Source organism: Diadema antillarum, unplaced genomic scaffold (assembly GCF_040938485.1).
Source record: "Diadema antillarum isolate AM-2024a unplaced genomic scaffold, OU_Dant_1.0 seq00000704_RagTag, whole genome shotgun sequence".
NCBI classification, from domain to species: domain Eukaryota; kingdom Metazoa; phylum Echinodermata; class Echinoidea; order Diadematoida; family Diadematidae; genus Diadema; species Diadema antillarum.
In genome coordinates this window covers 1,378,619-1,404,492 of record NW_027271609.1, presented here as the reverse complement: position 1 = coordinate 1,404,492, position 25,874 = coordinate 1,378,619, and the positions used below count along the sequence as shown (strand labels likewise).

General features: G+C 38.3%; 1 protein-coding gene across 1 annotated transcript; it reads right to left on the bottom strand.

Annotated features, from left to right (window-relative positions):
* Nucleotides 1-6,653: 6,653 nt before the first annotated feature.
* LOC139737775 (heat shock 70 kDa protein IV-like) lies at nt 6,654-25,365 on the bottom strand. Its single transcript, XM_071648448.1, has 2 exons — nt 25,172-25,365; nt 6,654-8,316 (listed from the first exon to the last, which is right to left on the bottom strand). Exons 1-2 carry the CDS (start codon nt 25,363-25,365, stop codon nt 6,654-6,656), a joined length of 1,857 nt encoding a protein of 618 aa, XP_071504549.1.
* Nucleotides 25,366-25,874: the final 509 nt, after the last annotated feature.

Here is a 25,874-nt window from a genome sequence, read left to right as displayed (position 1 = left end):
ACCTATCCGAACTTGACTTTTTCATATTTTCTGAAAGAGCAGGTCTTCTTTTACATTATGCTAAAATTTGGTATCATAAAACGGGCAGGAAAGTGTGTTTTTTAGCAGTTTATCTCGAACATTTTTGATAGAATAGTGTGATTAGGTGTGTCTTCAGAATCCCTTTTTCATTTCTGAAAAACCTTGTCCACACTCTTCACTTTCAACTCTAATAACTTTTGAAAAGATAGGGCTACTGCTTTGAAAGTTGGCATTAATCATGGACAGAATGTGTGAATGAGGCATGCTTAATTTCAGTTTAATCTGATAATCCCTTCGTTGTTGTTACTCCAGTGGTTCACTTCCTGTTTTTTGTCCCATTCATCGCACAGCCAGCACGGTTTGGTAAAGATTAAGCGCTTGAATAGACACTGTACTTCAGAGCCTCTTTTCTCAGTTCACACTTTTCCTGAGGTTGTGCTTTCTTTCCAATATTTAGATAGGTTAGGAGAGTCCATTTGATTTGAGTTATACATCATTTTAAAGCTTAAAGTCTGCTCTTTCAGAATATGGTCTTAACTAAAAATTCATGTCTGGCGACTTTTTGTTCGTTTTGAGGTGCACTGTCACATATAATGAGTATATGTAGCATACAAACATATCATACCAAAAAAAAAAAAATATCAAACATATATCATAAATAAACTAAATAATATAATTACCTGCTAAGCAGACGTTTGAGTTGCCTGGATGTCTTGTGGCTGTCTTGTGGCGGGATGTGAGTGATCATGTGATATTGGGGGAAGGTTTGTGTGCGGTGGTGCATATCAGGCAGGAGTGGGGTAGTATAAAAAATTTGGTTCAGTGTTACAAGTGTGTCAGTCGTGTCAGTGCAGATAAAGGATCGTTAACAATTACGATACAATGAACATTCTCGTGGTCATTAACCCCTATAGTTGATTTACCAACAGTCAAAATAGCAGGCATGGAACCCGGGTACAGATAGAGAGTGGATAGAGAGTGGATAGTGTGTTGCCACTTGTCCCTAGGTACATACCACAAAGATATACAATATACACATTATTTTATATACCAAAATTATTACTGAAACAATCTTTATACTCTTACCACATTATAACAAAATTGTGTCGCACAGTTTATTTTTTCTGTGTACACCTCTATCAGCCACAAGACATCCAGGCAACTCAAACGTCTGCTTAGCAGGTAATTATATTATTTAGTTTATTTATGATATATGTTTGATAATTTTTATTGTATGATATGTTTGTATGCTACATATACTCATTATATACTCAATTACAGTTATACATTGTTGAATGTGTTGCAAAGTGGCAAAAAATATTGCCAAGTATGCCATGTAACTATTAACTCACGCTCAACTTATATTTAATATATTTTGTTTATGACTCCAGATTTGTTATGCTCAAAGACATATATTTCGTTTCACAAACACATATTAAAGCTGAGGAAGACCACGGTCGAAAGCTTCACAACTCTGCCGGTTTCATGCGACATCTTCTGTTATCTACATTGTCTCAACTATAATTTCACTTAAGATATATATATATATATATAAATATATGTATATATATTATATATATACATATATATTGTAATTAATATATATATATATATATATATATATATATATATATATATATATATAACATAAATTATGTAGACAAAGAGGCGTATCCGGTCTAAATAAAGGTACTGTATGTACATGCATACATAATACTGGTACATATATACCATCTACATACGTATAAGAGTATCGACCTTGTCCAGATACGCGTTGGAATATGTATAAGTAAATACCCTTAAATGGATAATATATCGTGGTTTTTCCTCGTCTTTTCCTTTTGGTGGTTTCTTATTTCTCTTCCTTGCTACAGCCTGGTGGGACACGTGGTATTTCACATGGCTATTGCCCGTTATGGACACGAAACAAAGCAAAACAATAGCGTCTCCGTCGCTGTAAATGAAAAGCCAGGGAGCCGGAAAATGATCGGAATAATTTGACTGCCATATCGAGCCGATTTGTGACACTGATGGCCTCTTATACGAAATACCAAAGTTTCACCCTCCGGAGTCTGCGCATATTACCCTTGAAAACGTCTGTGCTACAAATTTTAAAGCAGTGTTGTGTTGTTGACTTCGAATGGCTGGCTCGTGAACTGTTCATAGCCATAATATTCACACCACATCTAACATTACTCTTTGATGTAAAGTGTAATTAGTACATGTATATTGCATTGATACCTATGCAAAAAAAAAAATGTGACGCGTTTGTGCCACACTTATTGGCATTAAAGCTATGAAAACAAAACATATCTTGTATTCCTTGCGAATACTTTATTGAACAGCTCAGTTATGACATCTGCGGGAACGATTCTAGTTTGCATCTGTCATTTTTTTTTTTTGATGCACTGTCAAATTGATGAATTTAAATATGCATAATTTAAACTGACATCCATGTGCACACAATTGAACTTTTATATATCCATGGTCGTATCACACCCTCCTATGTATCAAAGGCTATATCTGTCGTTTAATTGATATCGGCTTTGAATTTCAAAAGCCCATGAATGATATCCTGTTAAGGAAAACAATTGATATTGATGATGACAATTGATATTGATGATGTACTGGGATCTCGTGGTACATGCATTAAGTTTACGGTGATTTTAGAATTTAGTATTGAAGGTGTTTTTTTTTTTTATTAAATACATTGTATAGCGATGTGGTACACACTTTTCGCACAAAGGTTTCAATATTTTCATATAAAAAAAGAAATGTTAGCCTATAGGAGGTGGACCTAGGGGTGGACCTTACGGATATTGTTATTCTCTTAGAGTGTATGAAGAATACAAATCCAAGGAAAAGTGAATGACTGTGTCACCTTTTGTTTTAGGCGTGCGTCCTTTGTGTGTACCAATACTGTGGAGGTGAATTTAGTGCTCATCGGCAATGACATAATAAACGGCACTGAACCAAGTGGTCAATGTTATATGTGACCGTGCAACACAAAACGAACAAAAAGTCGCACTCGTTGGTTTCACGTAAGGACTCAAAAAGGTGAAATGGGTCAACCAAGTAGATCTTGAGATTTTCTTATTTTCTGAAAGAGTTATCCTTCTTCTACATTATTCTTAAGGTTGGGATCATAACATGCATGGGAAAGTGTGTTTTCTGCCGTTTTTCTACAACACATTTTTGGGGGAGAATAGAATGATCGGGTATGTCTGAGAGTCCCCCTTTCATTTGTTGGAATCCTTTACACACTCTTCACTTTCAAGTCTAATGACTTTTGACAGGATAATTCTACTGCTATGAAAGTTGGTATAAATCATTGACAGAATGTGTTAATAGAACATGATCAATTTCAGCTTAATCTGATAATCTCTACATTGTTGTTGCTCCGGTTGTTTATATCCTGTGTTTTGTCCCTCTTATCACACTGGTAGCACGGCTTGGTATAAGATTAAGGACTCGAATAGACCCTGTACTTCAGAGCCTCTTTTCTCAATTCACACTTTTCCAGAGTGTGTGCTTTCTTTCTACTACAGGTATTTAGATAGGTTAGGGGAGTCCATTTTTAAATGAGTTATACATCATTTTAAAGCTTAGAGTCTGCTCTTTAAGAATCTGCCCTCAATATCCATATCTGGCGAATTTTGGTTGGTTTTGTGATGCAGAGTCATACACTTGTACTTTCACATTAGAATGATAAAAATGCAAGTAGCTGGCACAAGAACTCCTACCCCCCCCCAAAAAAAAAAACAAAACAAACAAACAAACACATCAACAACTACTGTATAAAGCTATATTCTTTATGTGATTTTCTCTATATCAAAATTATTGCAAAGTCCAATATCCTACCTGATAAAAACAGAGTTTTTAAAAATGTGTGATGGGGTAACTGTCCCCTTCTCAACCCCAACTGAGGACGGCCACACACACACACACACACACACACACACACACACACACACACACACATATATATATATATATATATATATATATATATATACACAGGTATATATATATATACTGTATATACATTCACAGTCATGGCTAGTGTGTTTCCGACATCAGCATCTAGATTAACAACTTCATCCATCTTTGGGACGTTATCAGTGTATAACGGTACGTATTAACTTTTTGAACATTGAAGTCTAATAAGCATTTAGATGCTGTTTTTACAAATCATAAACAAAAATGAATTGGAGTCAATTATGAATACATGTACGCATGATATTCACAAAAAAAAATGTATATAAAATGCTTGAAACACAAAATGTTTTGAATAAAAACAATTACAGTGTATGTGCATGATTTATTGAAACCGTAAAAGGATATAATAATATAAACTGTACATCTACATCTATGTCACATATAAAAGACTTATAGAGATAGGAAAACACGTAATGGAATACTGATATAGACTGTACGAAGGAGCAAACCTACGACTATTAAAGCGAATGCTTGATTTAAGTGGAAGCCTCATTTATACTCAAATGATATAACGTAGAAGTGTCTGAATACTGTATCAACAAAGAAACCTGCACACCAAAGCCAAATACATTGTACATAATTAAATAAGTTCTTTTATACTCACAGACACAACCCTAACCCTTATCCTAGTCCTCACATCAAACTAAACTAACTCTATGACAACCTATGACAACCTTAACCCTAACCCTAAGTCCTTGGAGAAAATAAGACAGCATTTATTGCAGGTCGTATTGCAATGTCGTGTCACCGAGTACTAAGTACCCTTTTGTCTAGGCCCTCTTGCTGTATGGCGGATAGATAGAGTCGTGCTCGGCTGGGCTCGTTTCGCTTGACAAAAGGCTAGTCACCGGGTGGAGGCCTGGGTAGTAAGAGTCTCTAGAATGTGAACGTGTATGCAGCGTAGTATGTGTCGATGTAATGTGCTACATGTAATAATTTTGTTTGTGTGTGTGTATGTATGTATGTGTGTGTGTGTGCTCGCGCGCGCGCGTGTGAATGTGTGGGTATACTGTACCTTGTGTATGCCTGCCTATAAGCGAGTGTGCTTGTGTGTGCGTGCTGTTGATAGCTCTTATCAATATACATGTAGTGCATTCACTGCAGAAAGGCAATGTTGACTAATTACGGTTGATCAAAAAAAAAAAAAAGAAGTAAAAGAACAAGAAAAGAAAGATGAATGTATCTCTGAAGAGTTCAAGCTCGGAAAACAGAACTTTCCATAAAATGAGGAACAACATAACTAAACTCGTGTAGGGTACGCATTCGGAAGCTTGAAACAAGACACGCACAACATACTCGTGCTGAACAGAAAATTCATACTCGTATATGTTTCCTTTTTTTTTTCTTATTCACTTCTCTCCAGTTAAGTTTCTTAGGTAAGATGTCACTTATCATTCATAAGTTGTCACTATAGGCCGGAAAGCTTCTGGCAAACTGTTGAAGGAATACTGCTTGAACAAAATGTATGCATAAAATTTGAATACGTTACAGAAATTGAGCAGGAGAGCTAGGTTTTCATTGAAGGAACACAGTTGAGGTAGAGACGTCATTGTTGATACATTGTATGTGTATCTTTGTGTGTGTTCTTTTAATGTTGGTACATGGGATATGACCAAACATTGTCAAAGAATGGTTGAGAAATTGGAAAATAATAGACTGAAAGGACTTTTTTGCTAATTTTTTTAATGCAAATGTTTTGAAAATTGTGCTTATACAAGTAGCCCATTAGTTATTTTATGATAAAATGATTTATGACAAAACAATGCATTACTAGAAATCTTTTAAAAAAAGACCAAACACACACAGTCATTTGATCGTTAAAAACATTACAATCTTATGAAGTCAATTTCATTCAAAAAGATAACGAACCACAATTTCCAAACAATAATCAGCGTATGAAACTACATGTAGGACATGTACTTTCTTTTCGCAGCAAACCCCGCATAAATGTCACGCACTTTGGTTAAGGATCAAGGACACAGTGCCGTGAATTGTAAACGTTGACAGAATTCATACAAAAAAGGGTAATAACCAGTAAATCTGATTCAAATTCCTCCGGACATCAGAATTCAGAAGTCTAAGTTTACTTAAATTACAGGGTGGACAGTCCTATTGCATTTATATGTGCCATCCATCGATTTTGTTTACCATAATGTCCTTCAGTTAACAACATTTAACAGAACACCGTGTAATAGAACAATTAAACATTTTTCTTTAGGTCTCACAATGTTACTATTGTGTCGTTGTATGCGTGCACCTCAGATGATTTCACAAAACAGTTATAATACATGTATAACATGTAAACTAAATCGAAGCTCTTTACAAGTTAGCAATATTGTTGCAAACACTATTGCAATAATTCCTAACAAACATCTAGTGTTCTTTACCGTCATCGCAGCTCTTATCTCGATTTTCTCGCTTATGTCACTACTTTGATAAACATATGAGATTATTCTCTCTCATTAAAGTGCACTTACAGATATCACGGGTACACGTTAAAAACGATCAATCCTTGTTAAGGAATATCACCAATCAACTCCAGTCCTTCCATGGTAGGTCATAGGAGGTACTTGGTAAATCGAACCCTGCCACTGGTACGAGAACTGAGGGCTATACTGGATGGTAACCATGCTTTACTGTCCACTCGAAATCTTAGACATGATTGGGGAGCATGTCTTCTGAAGCTCATCTAGTTGGTGTGTGAACTCTTCTATGGTTGCCTTGGAGTTCAAACCAAGCCACTGAATGACGTCATCTGCAGACTTGATGACCATCTTTTTGTCATGAGCAGTTACCTTCCTTCGAGCTGACGGTTCGTTGACAGCAAACTTGACCCTGTAGGCATAGTCCTCCAGTTGGTCTCTGGTTTTGAGTCTTTTTCGCTGGAGATCATCCTCAACCTTGAACCTCTCAGCCTCTTTGATCATGAGTTCAATTTCTTTCTTGGATAGACGACCACTGCGGTTGATAATCGTGATATTATTGCTTTTGCCTGTGCTCTGGTTCTTGGCAGTCACATTCATGATGCCGTTGGCGTCGATGTCAAAGGTCACTTCGATCTTTTGCACACCTCTGGGAGCTGGAGGAATGCCACTCAGCACGAACTTTCCAAGCAGGTTGTTGTATTTGGTGAGCGCCCTCTCTCCTTCGTACACCATAATCCTCACGCTTGTCACGTTGTTGGAATGTGTTTTGAAGGGTTTAGATACCTTGACAGGAATTGACGTATTTCTCTTGATCACGGTTGACATTTCACCACCAGTGGTCTCGACTCCAAGAGAGAGTGAAGTTACATCAACAAGGATCACATCCTGAATTTCTTCACTCTGATCTCTAGACAAGATGGCTGCTTGGATTGCTGCACCGGAAGCCACAGCTTCATCTGGATTGATGGACTTGTTGAGGTCCTTGCCATCCAGGAACTCCTGCAGAAGCTTCTGGATCTTGGGAATACGCGATGAACCCCCGACCAGCACAACGGTGTCGATGTCTTTCTTGTTGATCTTTGCATCGATGATAGCCCTCTCAACTGGGCCAAGGCTTTCGTGGAAGAGATCAAAGCAGAGGTTTTCAAAGCGAGCTCGTGTGACGGTCGTGCGGAAATCAACTCCTTCAAACAGTGATTCTATTTCAATACAGGCAATGGAACTACTGGAGAGTGTCCTCTTAGCATACTCAGCTGCGGTGCGGAGACGTTGGAGGGCTCGCGAGTTGTTTGTCAGATCCCTCTTGTACTTTCGACTGAATTCCTCTGTAAGATACTGGACAAGCCTGTTGTCAAAGTCCTCACCACCAAGATGGGTGTTTCCAGCAGTTGAGATGACTTCGAAGATGCCGTCATCGATCGACAAGACGGACACATCGAATGTTCCTCCACCGAGGTCAAAGATCAGGACACGTTGCTCTTCTTCCAACTTCTTATCCAGTCCGTATGCCAAGGCAGCTGCTGTGGGCTCATTGATGATGCGCAAAACATTCAGGCCTGCAATTACACCTGCATCTTCAGTGGCCCGTCGCTGAGCATTGTTGAAGTAGGCGGGAACGGTGATGACGGCATCTGTGACTTTCTGACCCAGATATGCCTCGGCCGTCTCCTTCATCTTGGAGAGAATCATAGAACTGACCTCCTCTGGGGCGAGGATCTTATTCTCTTCCTTGTAATCAACTTGTATTACCGGTTTGCCTCCTCGGTTGATCACCTTGAAAGGCCAGTGCTTCATGTCGGCTTGCACACTCTCGTCTGTGAATCGCCGACCAATCAGCCGCTTGACGTCAAAGATTGTGTTTTGGGGGTTCCTGTATTGCAGGAGAAAGTGAAAATATTTTTTTTAATTTTGCAAGAAAACCAAAACACAACCAAAACAAGCGCTCCTGTTTAAAAGATTACTGCATCATTGATCTCAATAGCAAATACAACTGTAGCATCATCTTGTAGTAGTTTGACTTCACAAAATATAGAAGTGATACAGAACCTTCTTTTCAAGTACAATGGTTTTGGTCGATGATTTAGCAAAATGTTCTGGTCACTACGCTATTAAACATCATACAACGAGTGAATAAACAAAGTGATAATTGTTTTTCCTGCCAGTCCCTGTCCCATTTTTTTTCCTATTTACAAATAATCATACACGATGCTTTTTCGATTTAAACTTTAGTTCGGTTTCCAGCAGTGACGTATATAAGGAACAGGACGTTTATACCAATAACTTTTTTTTTTCATAATTAAAATGAAGCACTCTGCAGACATATGAAAATAAATCAAAATTTGACTGCCTTTATCATTCTCCTCTGTTTTAGTCTTGAAATTGTTATGCATTCAATAGCAAAATTATCCCAATAGGCCTATCTGTTTTTAGAATTGCCTCACTCTATCACTTTCGCTCTCTCGTATCGGGACGTTCCATTCTCTGATTTCATCGCTGAGTTTTGTGAAATACATGGGATGACCACGTTTCACTCGACTCTAAAACTGCCCAATTTTGCACGTTATCCTTGAAATTTAAACCGCATAATCTATGCGTATCTATAATCGTTAACGCATTTCATGAATGCTGATGTGTAATGTTTTGTTTCATCTGACATATGAAAAAAAATGTACTATTTTACAGTGTGATATCAATTCAGTGTTAGCACGCATTCTTTCCATCAACGAAAATATGGTAGGCCTACATGATAGACAGATCACACAATTACTCATAACAGATGCAATATCGAAGCAAGAACATGGAACACAATTGCAGTGCAAAATAATGAAGAACAGAGAGAAAGGAGAAGGAACAAGTGAGAAAGGAAGAGATGTCTGTGAACAAGCCACTCCATCAGGATAGGTGAAAGTACGAAAGTTATTACTGCTGTAGTCTAGTTCTGAACCCTTTTCATCGATCCTCTTTTTCGTCGAATGATAGCGCGATCCTGAGAACTGCTACCACGGGGGCGCAATTCCGTTTTACACCTTTGCCTAGGCTTCGATATATTGCAGTGAACCTGCTGGATTCAAAGTCTAGGAGCTAGAGCCGCGACTTATGAAATCGCGCTGCCACTTGAAATCCGTGTCGTACCCACCTACTGATAGTATCTACCGTAGGGGGGTTCACACGTACACCAATTAGCGGGATACAAATCTCGAGATTTGCATCGCGATCGGTATCTCGAGTTTTTGCACGTGTGGACAGAAAAAACCCGAAAATTAGCGCGATAAGCATCGCGATGCTAATCCCAAGAAATCTTGCGCTAATTCCTCAATTAGCGGGATAAGTTGCCCCGCGCCGGTACGTGTGAACGGTCGGGTTTAGAATCTCGAGTTTTTATATCCCATCATGCAATGCGCACAACACAACAGCGAGACCTCAGCGAAGAGGTCCTTCACTTCTTTGGTGCACCCAAAGAGATCTCTTTGGGTGCACCACAACAACAGCGCGCGAACCACACCACTGACGCGCAAAAACAATGGGCAAAGAGAAGCGCAGGCAGTGAAGCGCGCTGTGTTACCCAGTTTGCAGGTTTGACTGTTATTTCGATCGGCAATTACCGGGATAATTCTGTACGTGTGAACGGTTGCAAAAAACTCGAGATTCCGAGCGCGATCGCTATCCCGCTAATTTGGAGCGTGTGAACGGATGCAAAAAATCTCGAGATATGGAGCGCGATCGTCATCCCGCTATTTTGTACGAGTGAACCCGGCTCGTGAGTGGGATAAGTTACCTTATGCATGTGCATTTATGCATAGACTATTTTTTGTATGCATGTGCATGTGGTGAGCAGCGGTGAGCTGAGCAAGGAGCTTGATTTATACTATAGTAGATTAATTAATTGCTGTTATTTTGCTAACTTCACTTCAATCAGTTCACAATTGCAATGGAAGAAGAACTAGATCATTCAGATTTAGGGAACACCAGATCGAGGTCTCAGCCTCAGAGGCAGAGCCAAGACTCAGACTCAGTCTCAGAGACTCCAGAGTAAAAGGAAGATGCCATTCCTTCACCTTTGTTGGTAGGCGATTTTGAGTTGTGAATGTCTAACTTTAGAGTCTATTTTCTTAACGAGATGTAGACTCTCTCGAAGTTAGTCTAACTTGTTTAGACTCTTGGCCTTAGCCTTAAAAGTTAGGCTGTTTCAAGGGTCCAGATCATGTTTAAGCCCAAGGGCAAGATTCTAAATAGCTTAACTTAGATGTTTAGTTTTAAAAGTGCTTTAGGTCTCAAGATTCCAGTCAAGACTTCAGTAACTGCATGATTTATAGTAACTAAGTAGTACATTAGTAAAATAAATATAAAGAGTAATAGTAGATCTACTAGAAGTAGTCGACGATCTATTCTAATTTATAACTTAATAGTGTTACAATTTACGCATGCCTTACGCCACAGTATAATAATAATAATAGTAATGATGATATTTTTATTGTTAGTTTTATCATTACTATTATTAATAGGCCTGAAAATAATAATAACAATCAATAACCTACTATAGTTATCAGACATGATTGATGTTATTGTAATAATTGTATTACTTTATGATGATGATGATTGTTATCATTATTTTCATTATTTTTTTTTCATTATTATGATTACTCTTATTATAATTACTATCATTGTTTTATAACCATTGATGTTATTGTGATATTGCCATTGTAACCATCATTTTCAAATTTTGAAACAAATTCCTTCCAAGGGAATCTGAACTTTGAAAAGATATTTTTGACAATTTTGTCGATGATAAAATAAAAATTCAATACTACATGTATTTTCCTCATTTTCCTTCTCATAAAAATTATAGTAATTATTAGGCCTTTATAATTCTCATTAACCTCTGTATTTCTTTATTATGTATTACTTTTTATTAACGTATTTATATATTCTTTTCATTTTTGGTTTTGTTGTAGCATGAATTTTTCATAAGTGCATGCGGTTTGCCCAGATTGATTCATAATGTTACGTTTATCTTAGTAGGCTGATAACGGATCCTGAGTTGAAAGCAAAGAGATTTTTCTCCTCCCCACCGCTGGGGAAAATCTCTTTGGATGAAAGAGAGAGAGGTGATAAACGCGTATAAAGAATGAGTATTGACTGACTGCAATTCCATGCAGAATGACGCATTTTTTCAGGTGCTCAATGCGCATGCGTGACAGCTGACAAGGGATATGTATAGACTACGTTCACCAGTTGGTTTGTTACTATTATTGGCGAAATTGCCTAGACCAAGGTGCAAAACGGAAATGCGCACCCGGGGGCCAAAGCTAGAGTGTTACTGCAGGGGTCCACGCGCCGAGCCGATCATCGAGCTTTCTTCTTCTTCTAGAGAGTATTATGACAACCAACCAAAGTGAGCGTCCTTTTTTTTTTCTTCTTTTTTTTTTTTTCTTGATGTAGGCACTCATCTGTCTTTATGCGCTACAGACCTGGCTCTCGTTTCGCTTTGATGCTTGAATGTGAGTTGTTTCGTCCAACAGTGCTTGAATGCCAATTGTTTGGGCTCCGTCCCTTTTCCGTGATGCGATATTCTGCCCATTGCGACAAACCAAGAGAGGGCGCAATTGCAATAACCGTGAGACTGCAGGGCTCACACGGGTACACAATTGAGTATATGAATATAAGAACGACCCAAGTCCATGGAAGATCATTTCGAGTAAACTAAAAAAAACTTCATATCTTTTTTATTTGTCAAATAATATTCTATTTAACTGTGATGGGAAGGCAACATTGTATATACAAACTAGAACATATATTATTATGACAATTAACATAATTTACATTAATTGTGGCGAGGCCATTTTGTGTGGTGGACTTGGGTTGTTCTTTGATTCATATACATGATATTCTGCTATAGAGATGGGAGAAGGATGAGAGAGGGCGCTATTATATGAATGTAAGAATGACCCAAGTCCTTCATTCTTACATTAATATAAGATTTAACTCATTCATTTCAGGCACTTCCGGGGGTAATTAGGATTTATCATTTACACACAAGATGAGTCCATGCATAAGCTACAATTTCCCATGTCAAACTAAATTTGGCCAAAAATTGGACTTGGGTCGTTCTTATATTCATATACTCAATTTCCCACATTGACTTGTGTGCATTACGTGCATTCTCTATAGGGCTCACACGGGTAAACAATTCCCCATAGAGACGTGTGTTAAAATTCAAATTGCACAAAATTCTGTAAAAAATAAATCTTGCAGTTTTGATATAACATATTTGTATAACACTTTTATTTATCAAACAGATTAACTTGATGTATTTTGAGCTGTTTCAGTGGTAGCCCATACAAAGAAAAACATTAAAATGACACCATCATTCAAAGTTGTGTGATACTGATGACTACTTTCTACCAAGGTCTGGTATCACAAGAACATAAGAAAACAAAAGGTATACAAGCAGAGTTGGGGAGAGGGGATAGAGGGAGAGGGTAGGGGTGGGCTGGGGAGCAGATGGGGGGAGGTAGGGATCTGACACAATAGATCAACATAAACCAGCAGAGCTTGTGTTGGATGAATATTTCCCATTGACTTGTGTGCATTACGTGCATTCTCTATAGTGGAGGTCATATTTCTTATTTGACTTTTTAACATAATAAATGTGTTTTGGATGATATTTGCCCCTATATCATATGAGAAATTGCACATCCAAGGGTTATAAAGATTCTCAAAGAGATACTTTTGAAAATGATGCCCTTTGGAGTTTTTTTTTTAAATAAATCTTGCAGTTTTGATAAGTTTTTCATATAGATGCAGGTAGTTATCCTTGATAAAGGGGGTGTCATCATCACCTTATTGCCTACAAAGTCCTGTAAAACACTTTTATTTATCAAACAGATTAACTTGATGTATTTTGAGCTGTTTCAGTGGTAGCCCAAACAAAGAAAACATTAAAATGACACAATCATTCAAAGTTGTGTGATACTGATGCAGAGACTCCAACCCAAAGCATCTTCTGATCAGGAGATTCTCCCGCCTGAAACCCCTAGCAAACGGGAGACTCCATGTTGATGTGTGCGAAGCGCGAAGTTCCTAGGGTTCTAGATGGTCTCTGGTGTTATCTAAGGCTTATTTTTTCAACATACAATAGCAATTTAAGAAATCCTTTCCAACAGGAGACACAGAGCCAGGGCGGGAGAAATATAATCTCAAGCGGGAGAACGGGAGATTTTGCAAAAATGGGTTTTCGGCGGGAGATCTCCCGTCGAAAACGGGAGAGTTTGAGTCTCTGCTGATGACTAGTTTCTACCAAGATCTAGCACCACAAGAACATAATAAGAACACAAAAGGCAGTTAAGCAGAGTTGGGGAGGGAGGGGGTAGAGGGGGAGGGTAGGGGGTGGGGAGCAGATGGGGGGAGGAAGGGATCTGACACAATAGATCAACATAAACCAGCAGAGCTTGTGTTGGATGAATATTTCCCATTGACTTGTGTGCATTACGTGCATTCTCTATAGGGCTCACACGGGTAAATAATTCCCCATAGAGACGTGTGTTAAAATTTCAAAAAAAAATCTTTAAAATAGCTTGAAGAAACGAGGTGTTTCAACTTCACTAACCTGAATAAGTGAGCTATACCCTGTCATCCATCAAATTTCCAAGTCAGGTTCTTCTGCTCAAACTCTGTCCAAGGGTCCGCAAAACCAGACTACAAGTTCTTGTCACTCAAAAAATCTCCTATTTTCTATACACGTACCCAATGAAATATTGTCCCTTCAAATTCCATGAGAAAAGCTTTCATCTTCAAACCAAATTGCAGTTTGTAGAGGAATTCATGCTCAATATTTGCAGCTATTTAGTTTTATGCCTAACTGCATCACTGATTTTTGATTTTTTTTTTCTTCATTTATTTTGGTTTCTTTGGTACGAATTTGTGAAGGGGTCTGGGACATTCCATTTTATTTACAGGTGTGAGCCCTATATAGTGGAGGTCATATTTCTTATTTGACTTTTTAACATCATAAATGTGTTTTGGATGATAGTTGCCCCTATATCATATGAGAAATTGCACATCCATGGGTCATAAAGCTTCTCAAAGAGATACTTTTGAAAATGATGCCCTTTGGAGTTTTTTTTTTAATAAATCTTGCAGTTTTGATTAGTTTTTCATAAGATGAATACATACACTGTAAAAACATCGGTGTTAGATCTAACACCACGGGTGTTAAATCTAACACCGATCAAATTTCAATAAAGGACCACACCCACAGGTGTAAACAATGCACTGTGATCCCCGTGTTGAAAAGTGTTCACCTGACACTTCGTGGTGTTAATTTGACACTGTACCTGGTGTTATTTTGACACTGTACTGGTGATAATTCAAAAATGACACCACATGGTGTTGATTTGATATTTGTTGGTGTTAATATCAATGGTTTAACACCCGTCCAGCTTCAGTAAGAGACCACACCAGCTGGGGTTACCTTGGTGTAAATTTATTTTCACATTTTTTTCAAAGATCTAGTATTTTAATGTAAAATTCTTGATCGTCTTGTTTAAATTAAAAATCAACAAGAAGTGCAGTTACTAAGAAACTCTTCAAAAAACAGTTTAAAATTTGGAAATGACACCCGGAGGTGTTTAATTAACACCATAAATGAGCACCGAAAATTTAACACCAGCTCGATGTTCACTATTTAACACCGGTCTTTTTGCAGTGTAGATGAGGTACTTATCCTTGATTAAGGGGGTGTCATCATCACCTTATTGCCTACAAAGTCCTGTAAAACACTTTTATTTATCAAACAGATTAACTAGGCCATGGGGTGAGCTGGTTTTTTTCGCTTGTTTCGTTCCGACAACTGCGGCACTAAAATTTCTCCACAGCTACGTGTAAACAAATAACCAAAAAGGCTACAGGAAAAAGTTCGACACAAACCCTCCTGCAGTATTTTGGTAATTTAGGGGGAAACAGTGAACGTTTTTGTCACTGAGGAGCTGAATATGTACACTTTGCCGTGTACGATATTCATTCGCGAACGATCATGTGATGTACAAGTATGTTATCCAATCCGAATCGAGAATTATTGTTTACGAGTCAAAATGGCCGCCCCCTGTGAGCCTGTCGACGCGTCTACGTCGTCTGCTCAGCCGAAACTTTTAAGATGCGTTATTATGCATGTAACATCGATGAAGTTTGAAAATTTCACGGCTATGACAAACCTAAGATAGACGAAACCTATTTTGTGTGCCAAAGAGTGGATCAAATTGAGTGTGGGAGACCGTGAAATCGCAGACCAGACCGAAGTGATTCAGCTGCTCAGGGGGACTGACTGCAACCAACGTAGTAGGATAATTTACAGGTTAGTTTACGTGCGTACAGTCGTAGTAGCAGTCGACACTGCAGTGCAGTCTCTCTCATATATATGCGTAATGTTAATGACCATGATGACTACAAGTACAACGTTAGCTATTGTATGTTATGAACGTTGCTTGTGTATGTTATAATGGGCGCTAATGCAGTAGCTTAGCCGTTAGCGTGTCTGTTACATTTTAGATAAATTATCTTGAATTTCACCTTGGCATGGCATAGCGCCGTTATAATGTAGCCTAACATAGATGTAATTTTACATGTTGTTCTATGTACAGCCCAGGTTAGGTTGATGTAACTGATCGGTGATATTGAAAAAGGATTGAAAAAGGTCTAAACTGCATGTAAATTTATATTTTCATAATCATGGCCATGGAGTATTAATACTAAAAATCCATCCTGTTTCTCTCACCCCGAAATTGGCGAATCCCCCCTTAAAACACACATTTAGCATCTCATTAAATTAACTTATTAATATTTGATATAAATAGATTTAAAAACCCAACAATGACAATAACATAATTTCAACAATTAAACTCCCTAAAACATATGATTACCATTATGTTGTGCCAAACTATAAAGCAGTGGGTGGTGGTGATAGTGAAAGGCCAAGGATTACTAGTATTAATGATGATAAGGCAGTTGTATTCATGATTATGATAATTGATATTGCATGTGATCAGGTGCTGAAAGCTGTAGATGTAATTTAAAATCAGTAATTGCACTGCAAGTACAAGTTGAAGTAGTTGATGACAATGATCATGAGGTGTTAATGATTAACTGGCATAGTACTAGGGCCCATTAGTAATTACAAGATTCAAATATTGGCAGTCAGTAGTCTACCGTACATTTAATGATATATTGAGTGTAATGTTCAACCCCTCCCTCTAGCGTTTAGCCTTTTCCCCCCAACAAAATCCAACGGCTAATCATTGCTGTTATGTATTAAATAGGATTCCATGAAACGTGCTACAAGAGGTTTATAGATATCTAGCAAACGCCTGAATCTCGCTAGGAAACAAAAGCTGAAGGAGGAGCCTGGTCCGTCAACAGGAGCATCTGTTTCCTCCCCTAAGACGCTCACATCAAGATCAAGATTTTCTTCTGGAAGCTCTTCGGGTTCTGCTGTGTTGCCTGTAAAATGCATCTTTTGCAACAGAGTCAACCTGCTCATTACTTGCCAAGGGAAATAGGTTAATATGATTGATATTGAAGCATGAAAACATTGTCATGTTACTATAACTTATCCTTGATAAAATGGAGCAATATATATACACCACTGAAACATTCACACACATACACAAAGAACTTCAGTGCAAAGTTCAGAAACAACAGAATGTACTGTATATGCACCAATGCTTTGGTCAATGTGATTGATATTCAAGAATTGACATCTAACCAAAGTTGTGCAGGATAAAATGTCTTTGTAATACAGATTGCTTCCTGTATTTTGAATGCCAATGTTTATGCAACATGTTTTGACTCCTTGCCTCAGTAGGTGATTGTTCGCCCTTTAGCAAACATTTCTGCCCACTATTATGATTTGATTAGGGTTGAATTATTCTAAGAACAAAGATGTTTTCCTAAGTGTTTTTTTTTTTCATAAAACTGAATGACTACGATTAAAATTTGTTTCTCCCACTCTGGGAAAAAAAAAATATGTAACTATTATTAATACTGAAACAGAATGTTCATGTAGAAAGGTCAGTACAATGTAGGTGTGAGTACAAAATCAGTTTGCTAAAACTAATACACACCAGCCAAATGAAAATTGTGCATAAAGTTGAGTCCTGTTTGCACAGATCCTCTGATATTGGAAGTTAATTGCAATGTTATCATAATCTTTAATGCCAAACCTGTTTTATTCTCTCCAAGATTTTCAGGTACACATTGCCTCCAATACAGAATCCAACAGTTTTCACTCATGAATGGGTAAACTATAATTTTGCCTTTATTTTATATATTGGCATTTTTCAAAACTTTTACACCCTTTCAAGGATATTTGGACCATGGAATGTTCCAGGAAATTTATTAAAACTAGAAAATTTAACTGATTATCATTTTGAGCTATCTTACATGAAAGGAGGTAGTGTCCCACCATGTTGTAACCTAATGATAGCAATGAAAACTTCAGGAAATTTTATGAAGATTAAATTTTCTAGTGCTAAAGTAATGTATAATATTTCATGAACAACGTGATTGCTATGTGATCAAAGTATATTAAAGCTTCTTAAGAAGAAGAAGAAGAAAAGAAAAACATGTTTACTGATAAACAATATGATCTGTTTAATAGTAATGTCTCATGTGTGTAAATGAGTTTGTATGTGTGCGTGTGAGTGTATATATGTCAGCGTTTTTATGCACCTGTGTATGTGTAATGCACTGATCAATACATGTATTATATCATTGTCTGTGTTCATGTTTATGATAATCTTTTTTATGATGCTGATGTGATAAATGGCCAAGGCATGTAGAATAATATTTTAATATACTTGGGTATATTGAATCTTCATAACTATGTGTGTGCGTATGTGTGTGTGCATGTGAGGGTGTGTGTGTGTGTGTGTGTGTGTGTACAATAAGATTCTCCCACATGCACGTGGACACACACACAAACAAACGCAATGATTTTTTTTTTTTTGCCTTGAATGATTAGTCATTTGATTAATAACATGTCTTTGAACAGAATGTAAGGCATTTGCCTTGACCTCTGACGGTCAGTCAGTGCTCTCTCCCTCTATGGTCTCGAACCACTTTGCTCTTGTCCTCCTTTGCATAGCCAGCATCAGGAAAAGCTGAAACATGAGATATAATGCAACTATTAAACCAAAACTTCACTCTTTTTTTCTAGGTATATGGCTAAAAGCAGTGCTTTACAAATGTGTAGTATTTCAGGCTAAAAACACTATGGGAACTATACTGCGGCTAGCAGCCCCATACGCATAACTGCGGCCAGCAGCCCCATACGCATAGCGTCATGGGGCTGTAAACTGTAGCATACCGGATCATGACGGATGTTTTATCGCGGACAAATATCAACTTAAAATCGGAAAAAAAAATCTTCAATTTGAAGACTTATGAATGAATTTGAAGTATTGATAACAGAGTTCGTGCAAGGTTTGCTTCTGCAAATAGTTCCTTTCTGTTCAAATTGATGACTAAATGTGACTCGGTCGAGAGGAAACTGGGAGAGCTACACTGCAGCGCATGCACACACAGACATCTAATATCCAGTCAATGGATTCGAAATTTGTGCGCAGTGATGTGTGCGCCTGCGCTGACCGTCAATTCAGCGTAGCTCTCCAAGATTCCTCTCGACCTAGTCATATTAAGTCATCAATTCGAACAGAAAATGACTATTTGTAGAACCAAACCTTGCACGAACCCTGTTGTCAATACTTCAACCTTACTTGTAAGTCTTCAAATTGAAGAATTTTTGTTCGATCTAAGGTTGACATTTGTCCGCGATACTACCCTGTCATGATCCTAAATGCTACAATCCGCAGCCCCATTACGATGTGTGTGTTGGGCTGCTGGTCGCAGTTTATAAAATATGGATTTTCGCAAAAACTACAGGATATTTCGAGGAGAACGTTTTACAGTATATTCAGGATGTACAAAACATCACATTTCCGCATTCAGAAAGTAGTGCCAGTGTTGCTGGAACGAAACTCATTTTCTAAGCCTCTTTTTCAGCTTCACCCCATGGCCTAAACTTGATGTATTTTGAGCTGTTTCAGTGGTAGCCCACACAAAGAAAACATTAAAATGACACAATCATTCAAAGTTGTGTGATACTGATGCAGAGACTACAACCCAAAGCATCTTCTGATCTGGAGATTCTCCCGCCTGAAACCCCTAGCAAACGGGAGACTCTATGTTGATGTGTGCGAAGCGCGAAGTTCCTAGGGTTCTAGATGGTCTCTGGTGTTATCTAAGGCTTATTTTTTCAACATACAGTAGCAATTTAAGAAATCCTTTCCAACAGGAGACACAGAGCCAGGGCGGGAGAAATACAATCTCAAGCGGGAGAACGGGAGACTTTGCAAAAATGGGTTTTCGGCGGGAGATCTCCCGTCGAAAACGGGAGAGTTTGAGTCTCTGCTGATGACTAGTTTTCTACCAAGATCTAGCACCACAAGAACATAATAAGAACACAAAAGGCAGTTAAGCAGAGTTGGGGAGGGAGGGGGTAGAGGGGGAGGGTAGGGGGTGGGGAGCAGATGGGGGGAGGAAGGGATCTGACACAATAGATCAACATAAACCAGCAGAGCTTGTGTTGGATGAATATTTCCCATTGACTTGTGTGCATTACGTGCATTCTCTATAGGGCTCACACGGGTAAATAATTCCCCATAGAGACGTGTGTTAAAATTCAAATTTCAAAAAAATCTGTAGAATAGCTTGAAAAAATGAATTAAAAATCAGTGATGCAGTTTGGCATAAAACTGAATAGCTGCAGATATCAAGTATGAATTCCTCGACAAACTGCAATTTGGTTTGAAGATGAACACGATGAAAGCTTTTCTCATGGAATTTTAAGGGACTATTATTTCATCGGGTATTTGTACGGAAAATAGGTGATTTTTTGAGTGACAAGAACTTGTAGTACAAGTCTGGCTTTGCAGACCCTTGGACAGAGTTTGAGTGGAGAAGAACCTGCCATGGATATTTGATGGATGACAGGGTATAACTCACTTATTCAGGTTAGTGAAGATGAAACACCTCATTTCTTCAAGCTATTTTACAGAATTTTTTGAAATTTGAATTTTAACACATGTCTCTATGGGGAATCGTTCACCCGTGTGAGCCCTAGATAGAGAATGCACGTAATGCACACAAGTCAATGAGAAGTATTCATCCAACACAAGCTCATACTGGTTTATGTTGATCTATTGTGCCAGATCCCTTCCTCCCCCCATCTGCTCCCCACCCCCTACCCTCTCCCTCTACCCCCCCCTCCCCAACTCTGCTTAAAGGACAAGTTCACCTTCATAAACATAAGGATTGAGAAAATGCAACAATATTAGTAGAACACATCAGTGAAAGTTCGAGGAAAATTGGACAATCGATGCAAAAGTTATGAATTTTTTAAATTTTTGTGTTGGAACCGCTGGATGAGGAGACTACTACAGCTTGTGAGTCATATGCGTACAACAGTATAAAGAAAATATAAAAGAAAATTCAACATATTTTCACTTTTTTCGCATAATAAAAGAGCAATTGACTTGCCTCTTTCTAAAGGCAGGGGGAATAATATTACCCATAACATTTATCGGTAACGAGTAAGGGGAATGTGTACTTTTTTCAAAAGATTGAATTTTGTGAAATTCTCTTTATATTTTCCTTATATTGTTGTACGCATGTGACATCTAAGTTATTCATACACTGCAGTAGTCTTCTCATCCAGCGGGTACTGCACAAAAACTTCAAAAATTCATAACTTTTGAACGGATTGTCTGATTTTCCTCAAACTTTCAATGATGTGTTCTACTAATATTGCTACATTCTCTCAATCCTTATGTTTATGAAGGTGAACTTGTCCTTTAACTACCCTTTGTTTCTTATTATGTTCTTGTGGTACTAGATCTTGGTAGAAAATAGTCATCAGTATCACACAACTTTGAATGATTGTGTCATTTTAATGTTTTTCTTTGTTTGGCCTACCACTGAAACAGCCCAAAATACACCAAGTTAATCTGTTTGATAAATAAAAGTGTTTTACAGGATTTTGTAGGCAATAAAGTGATGATGACACCCCCTTAATCAAGGATAACTACCTGCATCTATGTATTCATCTTATGAAAAACTAATCAAAACTGCAAGATTTATTTTTAAAAAAAAAACTCCAAAGGGCATCATTTTCAAAAGTATCTCTTTGAGAAGCTTTATAACCCTTGGATGTGCAATTTCTCATATGTTATAGGGGCAAATATCATCCAAAACACATTTATGATGTTAAAAAGTCAAAAAATATGACCTCCACTATAGGGCTCACACCTGTAAATAAAATGGAATGTCCCAGACCCCTTCACAAATTCGTACCAAAGTTACCAAAATAAACGAAGAAAAAAATGAATTAACAATCAGTGATGCAGTTTGGCATAAAACTAATAGCTGCAGATATTGAGTATGAATTCCTCTACAATCTGATTTTTGGTTTGAAGATGAAAGCTCTCATGGAATTTGAAGGGACTATATTTCATTGGGTACGTGTACAGAAAATAGGTGATTTTTTGAGTGACAAGAATTTGTAGTCTTGCTTTGCGGACCCTTGGACAGAGTTTGAGCAGAAGAACCTGACATGGAAATTTGATGGATGACAGGGTATAACTCACTTATTCAGGTTAGTGAAGATGAAACACCTCATTTCTTCAAGCTATTTTACAGAATTTTTTGAAATTTGAATTTTAACACATGTCTCTATGGATGGGGAATTGTTCACCCGTGTGAGCCCTATAGAGAATGCACGTAATGCACACAAGTCAATGGGAAGTATTCATCCAACACAAGCTCTGCTGGTTTATGTTGATCTATTGTGTCAGATCCCTTCCTCCCCCCCCCCCATCTGCTCCTCACCCCCCTCCCTCCCCCTCTACCCCCAACTCTGCTTAACTACCCTTTGTTTTCTTATTATGTTCTTGTGGTACTAGATCTTGGTAGAAACTAGTCATCAGTATCACACAACTTTGAATGATTGTGTCATTTTTGTCCCCGCCCAACGAGTTCGAGCAGGGGACCATGAAACGGGCTCCGTACGTGTGTGTGTCCGTGCGTCCGTGTGTGATCAAAATCTTCATTTGCAACTTCTCTGTCATTTATGAGCCAATTTTGATTCTGGTTGCTTTATATGATGGCACTACATGGGAACTTTGAAACTTCGACACAGAATTTCAGTTGTGACCTTTGACCTTGACCTTTGACCTATATTGTAAATTTTGCTACAAAATGCTACTCCTTCGCCATTTCTAACCCGATTTCTATTCCGTTTGCTTTATGTGATGGCACTAGATGAGGGCTTCAAAACTTGTACACAGAATTTTGACCTTTGACTTCTTTGACCTTTGACCTTGATTTTTGTCCTTTATTGTACATTGGCTACAAAATGCTACTCCTTTGCCATTTCTAACCCGATTTCGATTCCGTTTGCTTTATGTGATGGCTCTACATATGTGAGGGCTTCAAAACCTCTACACAGAATTTTGACCTTTGACTTCTTTGACCTTTGACCTTGATTTTTGACCTGTATTGTACATTTTGCTACAAAATGCTACTCCTCCATTTCTAACCCGATTTCGATTCCGCTTGCTTTATGTGATGGCACTAGGTGAGGGCTTCAAAATTTTTACACAGAATTTTGACCTTTGACTTCTTTGACCTTTGACCTTGATTTTTGAACTATATTGTACATCTGGCTACAAAATGCTACTCCTTCGCCATTTCTAACCCGATTTCGATTCCGTTAGCTTTATGTGATGGCACTAGGTGAGGGGTTCAAAACTTCTGCACAGAATTTTGACCTTTGACTTCTTTGACCTTTGACCTTGATTTCTGACCTATATTGTACATTTTGCTACAAAATGCTACTCCTTCGCCATTTCTAACCTGATTTCGATTCCGTTTGCTTTATGTGATAGCAATAGGTGAGGGCTTCAAAACTTCTACACTGAATTTTGACCTTTGACTTCTTTGACCTTTGACCTTGATTTTTGACCTATATTGTACATTGGCTACAAAATGCTACTCCTTCGCCATTTCTAAGCTGATTTCGATTCCATTTGCTTTATGTGATGGCACTAGATGAGGGCTTCAAAACTTCTACACAGAATTTTGACCTTTGACTTTTTTTACCTTTGGCCTTGATTTTTGACCTATATTGTACATTTTGCTACAAAATGCTACTTCCGGCGGGGACATATATTACGCACTGCGTAATTTCTACTTTCCTTGTAATGTTTTTCTTTGTTTGGGCTACCACTGAAACAGCTCAATCAAGTTAATCTGTTTGATAAATAAAAGTGTTTTACAGGATTTTGTAGGCAATAAGGTGATGATGACACCCCCTTAATGAAGGATAACTACCTGCATCTATGTATTCATCTTATGAAAAACTAATCAAAACTGCAAGATTTAAAAAAAAAAACTCCAAAGGGTATCATTTTCAAAAGTATCTCTTTGAGAATCTTTATAACCCTTGGATGTGCAATTTCTCATATGATATATAGAGGCAAATATCATCCAAAACACATTTATGATGTTAAAAAGTCAAATAAGAAATATGACCTCCACTATGTAAATAAAATGGAATGTCCCAGACCCCTTCACAAATTCGTACCAAAGATACCAAAATAAATGAAGAAAAAATGAATTAAAAATCAGTGATGCAGTTTGGCATAAAACTGAATAGCTGCAGATATTGAGTATGAATTCCTCTACAAACTGCAATTTGGTTTGAAGATGAAAGCTTTTCACATGAAATTTGAAGGGACTATATTTCATTGGGTACGTGTACGGAAAATAGGAGATTTTTGGAGTGACAAGAATTTGTAGTCTGGCTTTGCGGACCCTTGGACAAACCTTCCATGGAAATTTGATGGATGACAGGGTATAGTTCACTTATTCAGGTTAGTGAAGATGAAACACCTCATTTCTTCCAGCTATTTTACAGAATTTTTTGAAATTTGAATTTTAACACGTCTCTATGGGTGAGCCTATAGAGAATGCACAAATGCACACAAGTCAATGGGAAATATTCATCCAACACAAGCTCTGCTGGTTTATGTTGATCTATTGTGTCAGATCCCTTCCTCCCCCCCCCCCCCCATCTGCTCCCCATCTTTGAAGGGACTATATTTCATTGGGTACGTGTATAGAAAATAGGAGATTTTTTGAGTGACAAGAACTTGTAGTCTGGTTTTGTGGACCCTTGGACAAAGTTTGAACAGAAGAACTTGACATGGAAATTTGATGGACAGAAAGATCCGTCTGTCGGGAGGACTCTTTTATCCGTGAAGCCAGACGCAGTCTCCGCGGAACATTCCCCGACGGACAGATACAGACCGATCTTTCGGTCAATAACAAACGTACTAACTACACTCGGGAATCGAACCAGAGTACCGGGTGACCGTTCATCGCTGTTCGTCAATGGAAAGTGGACATATAGAATCCTCTACAGTGAATATACGAGCGAACCAGAAGAACACGATTCCAGTCATATTTACCAACTAAGGTAGAGCAGGGAGGTGGAAGAGAGAATCACCTCGAGCTCCCTGGGTAGACAATAAGCAGCGCAGCTAGTTAGCTGATTGATTAACGATGATTAAAGAAGTATAGTATTTCAGATTATAGTACAGTGTACATGTACTTACATAGCAACTTGGTTCTTGGCTGCCTCCCCGACCAGCCGCTGCGCGTCAGTGAAGGCGACGTAACTCGGTGTGGTTTGATTTCCCTGATCATTGGCTATGATTTCCACTTTGCCATTACGAAATACTCCAACACAGGAAAACTGTGTCCCTAAGTCAATACCAATTGGTAGGCCTAGTGATTTTCTTCGTGCCATTTCGTTGTTGTTGTTGTTTTTTCTTAGCAGCTCGAAGATTTCCGAAAGAATAATGACACTGATGCTACCGGCTGAAATCTACCGCCTCCTGTTCTGCCTGCTCACATGACCCTTCACCTGCTTTCACCAGATGCAAAATGAAATGTCCGTTGTTCATCCGATCAGCAAACTTCAGCTCCTTTATCGGCCGGCCTCCATGATAACCATGCCTTCATGTCTCCTCTCGTTTATCATTGGGCCTCGTGCAGCCGCCAAACTGTAAACGCAACTAGTGTAGTTAAAACTCGCACTGCGATATTTCGCTGGTTTACTTTCTGCACGGAGAATACCGAAATCTACATGACCGCGAGGAACTTGGTGCACGTGCTACCGTGCGAGTCGAGATATGCAATCAAAGTTCCAGCCAGGAAGACTGGTAGTAGTCTGGGCCCCTGACTGTTTACCTCGGTGTGATATTTTGCCAGTTATCTGATTGCGTCAATCGTGAGACTGCGCGCCCAATGATTCTC

Excerpts from the sequence above, each read along its gene's own strand:
- LOC139737775 (XM_071648448.1), bottom strand. The coding sequence starts at position 25,365 with ATGGCACGAAGAAAATCACTAGGCCTACCAATTGGTATTGACTTAGGG. Across the intron at positions 8,317-25,171 it reads GCCAAGAACCAAGTTGCTAT|GAACCCCCAAAACACAATCT; the intron begins GTAAGTACATGT and ends CCTGCAATACAG.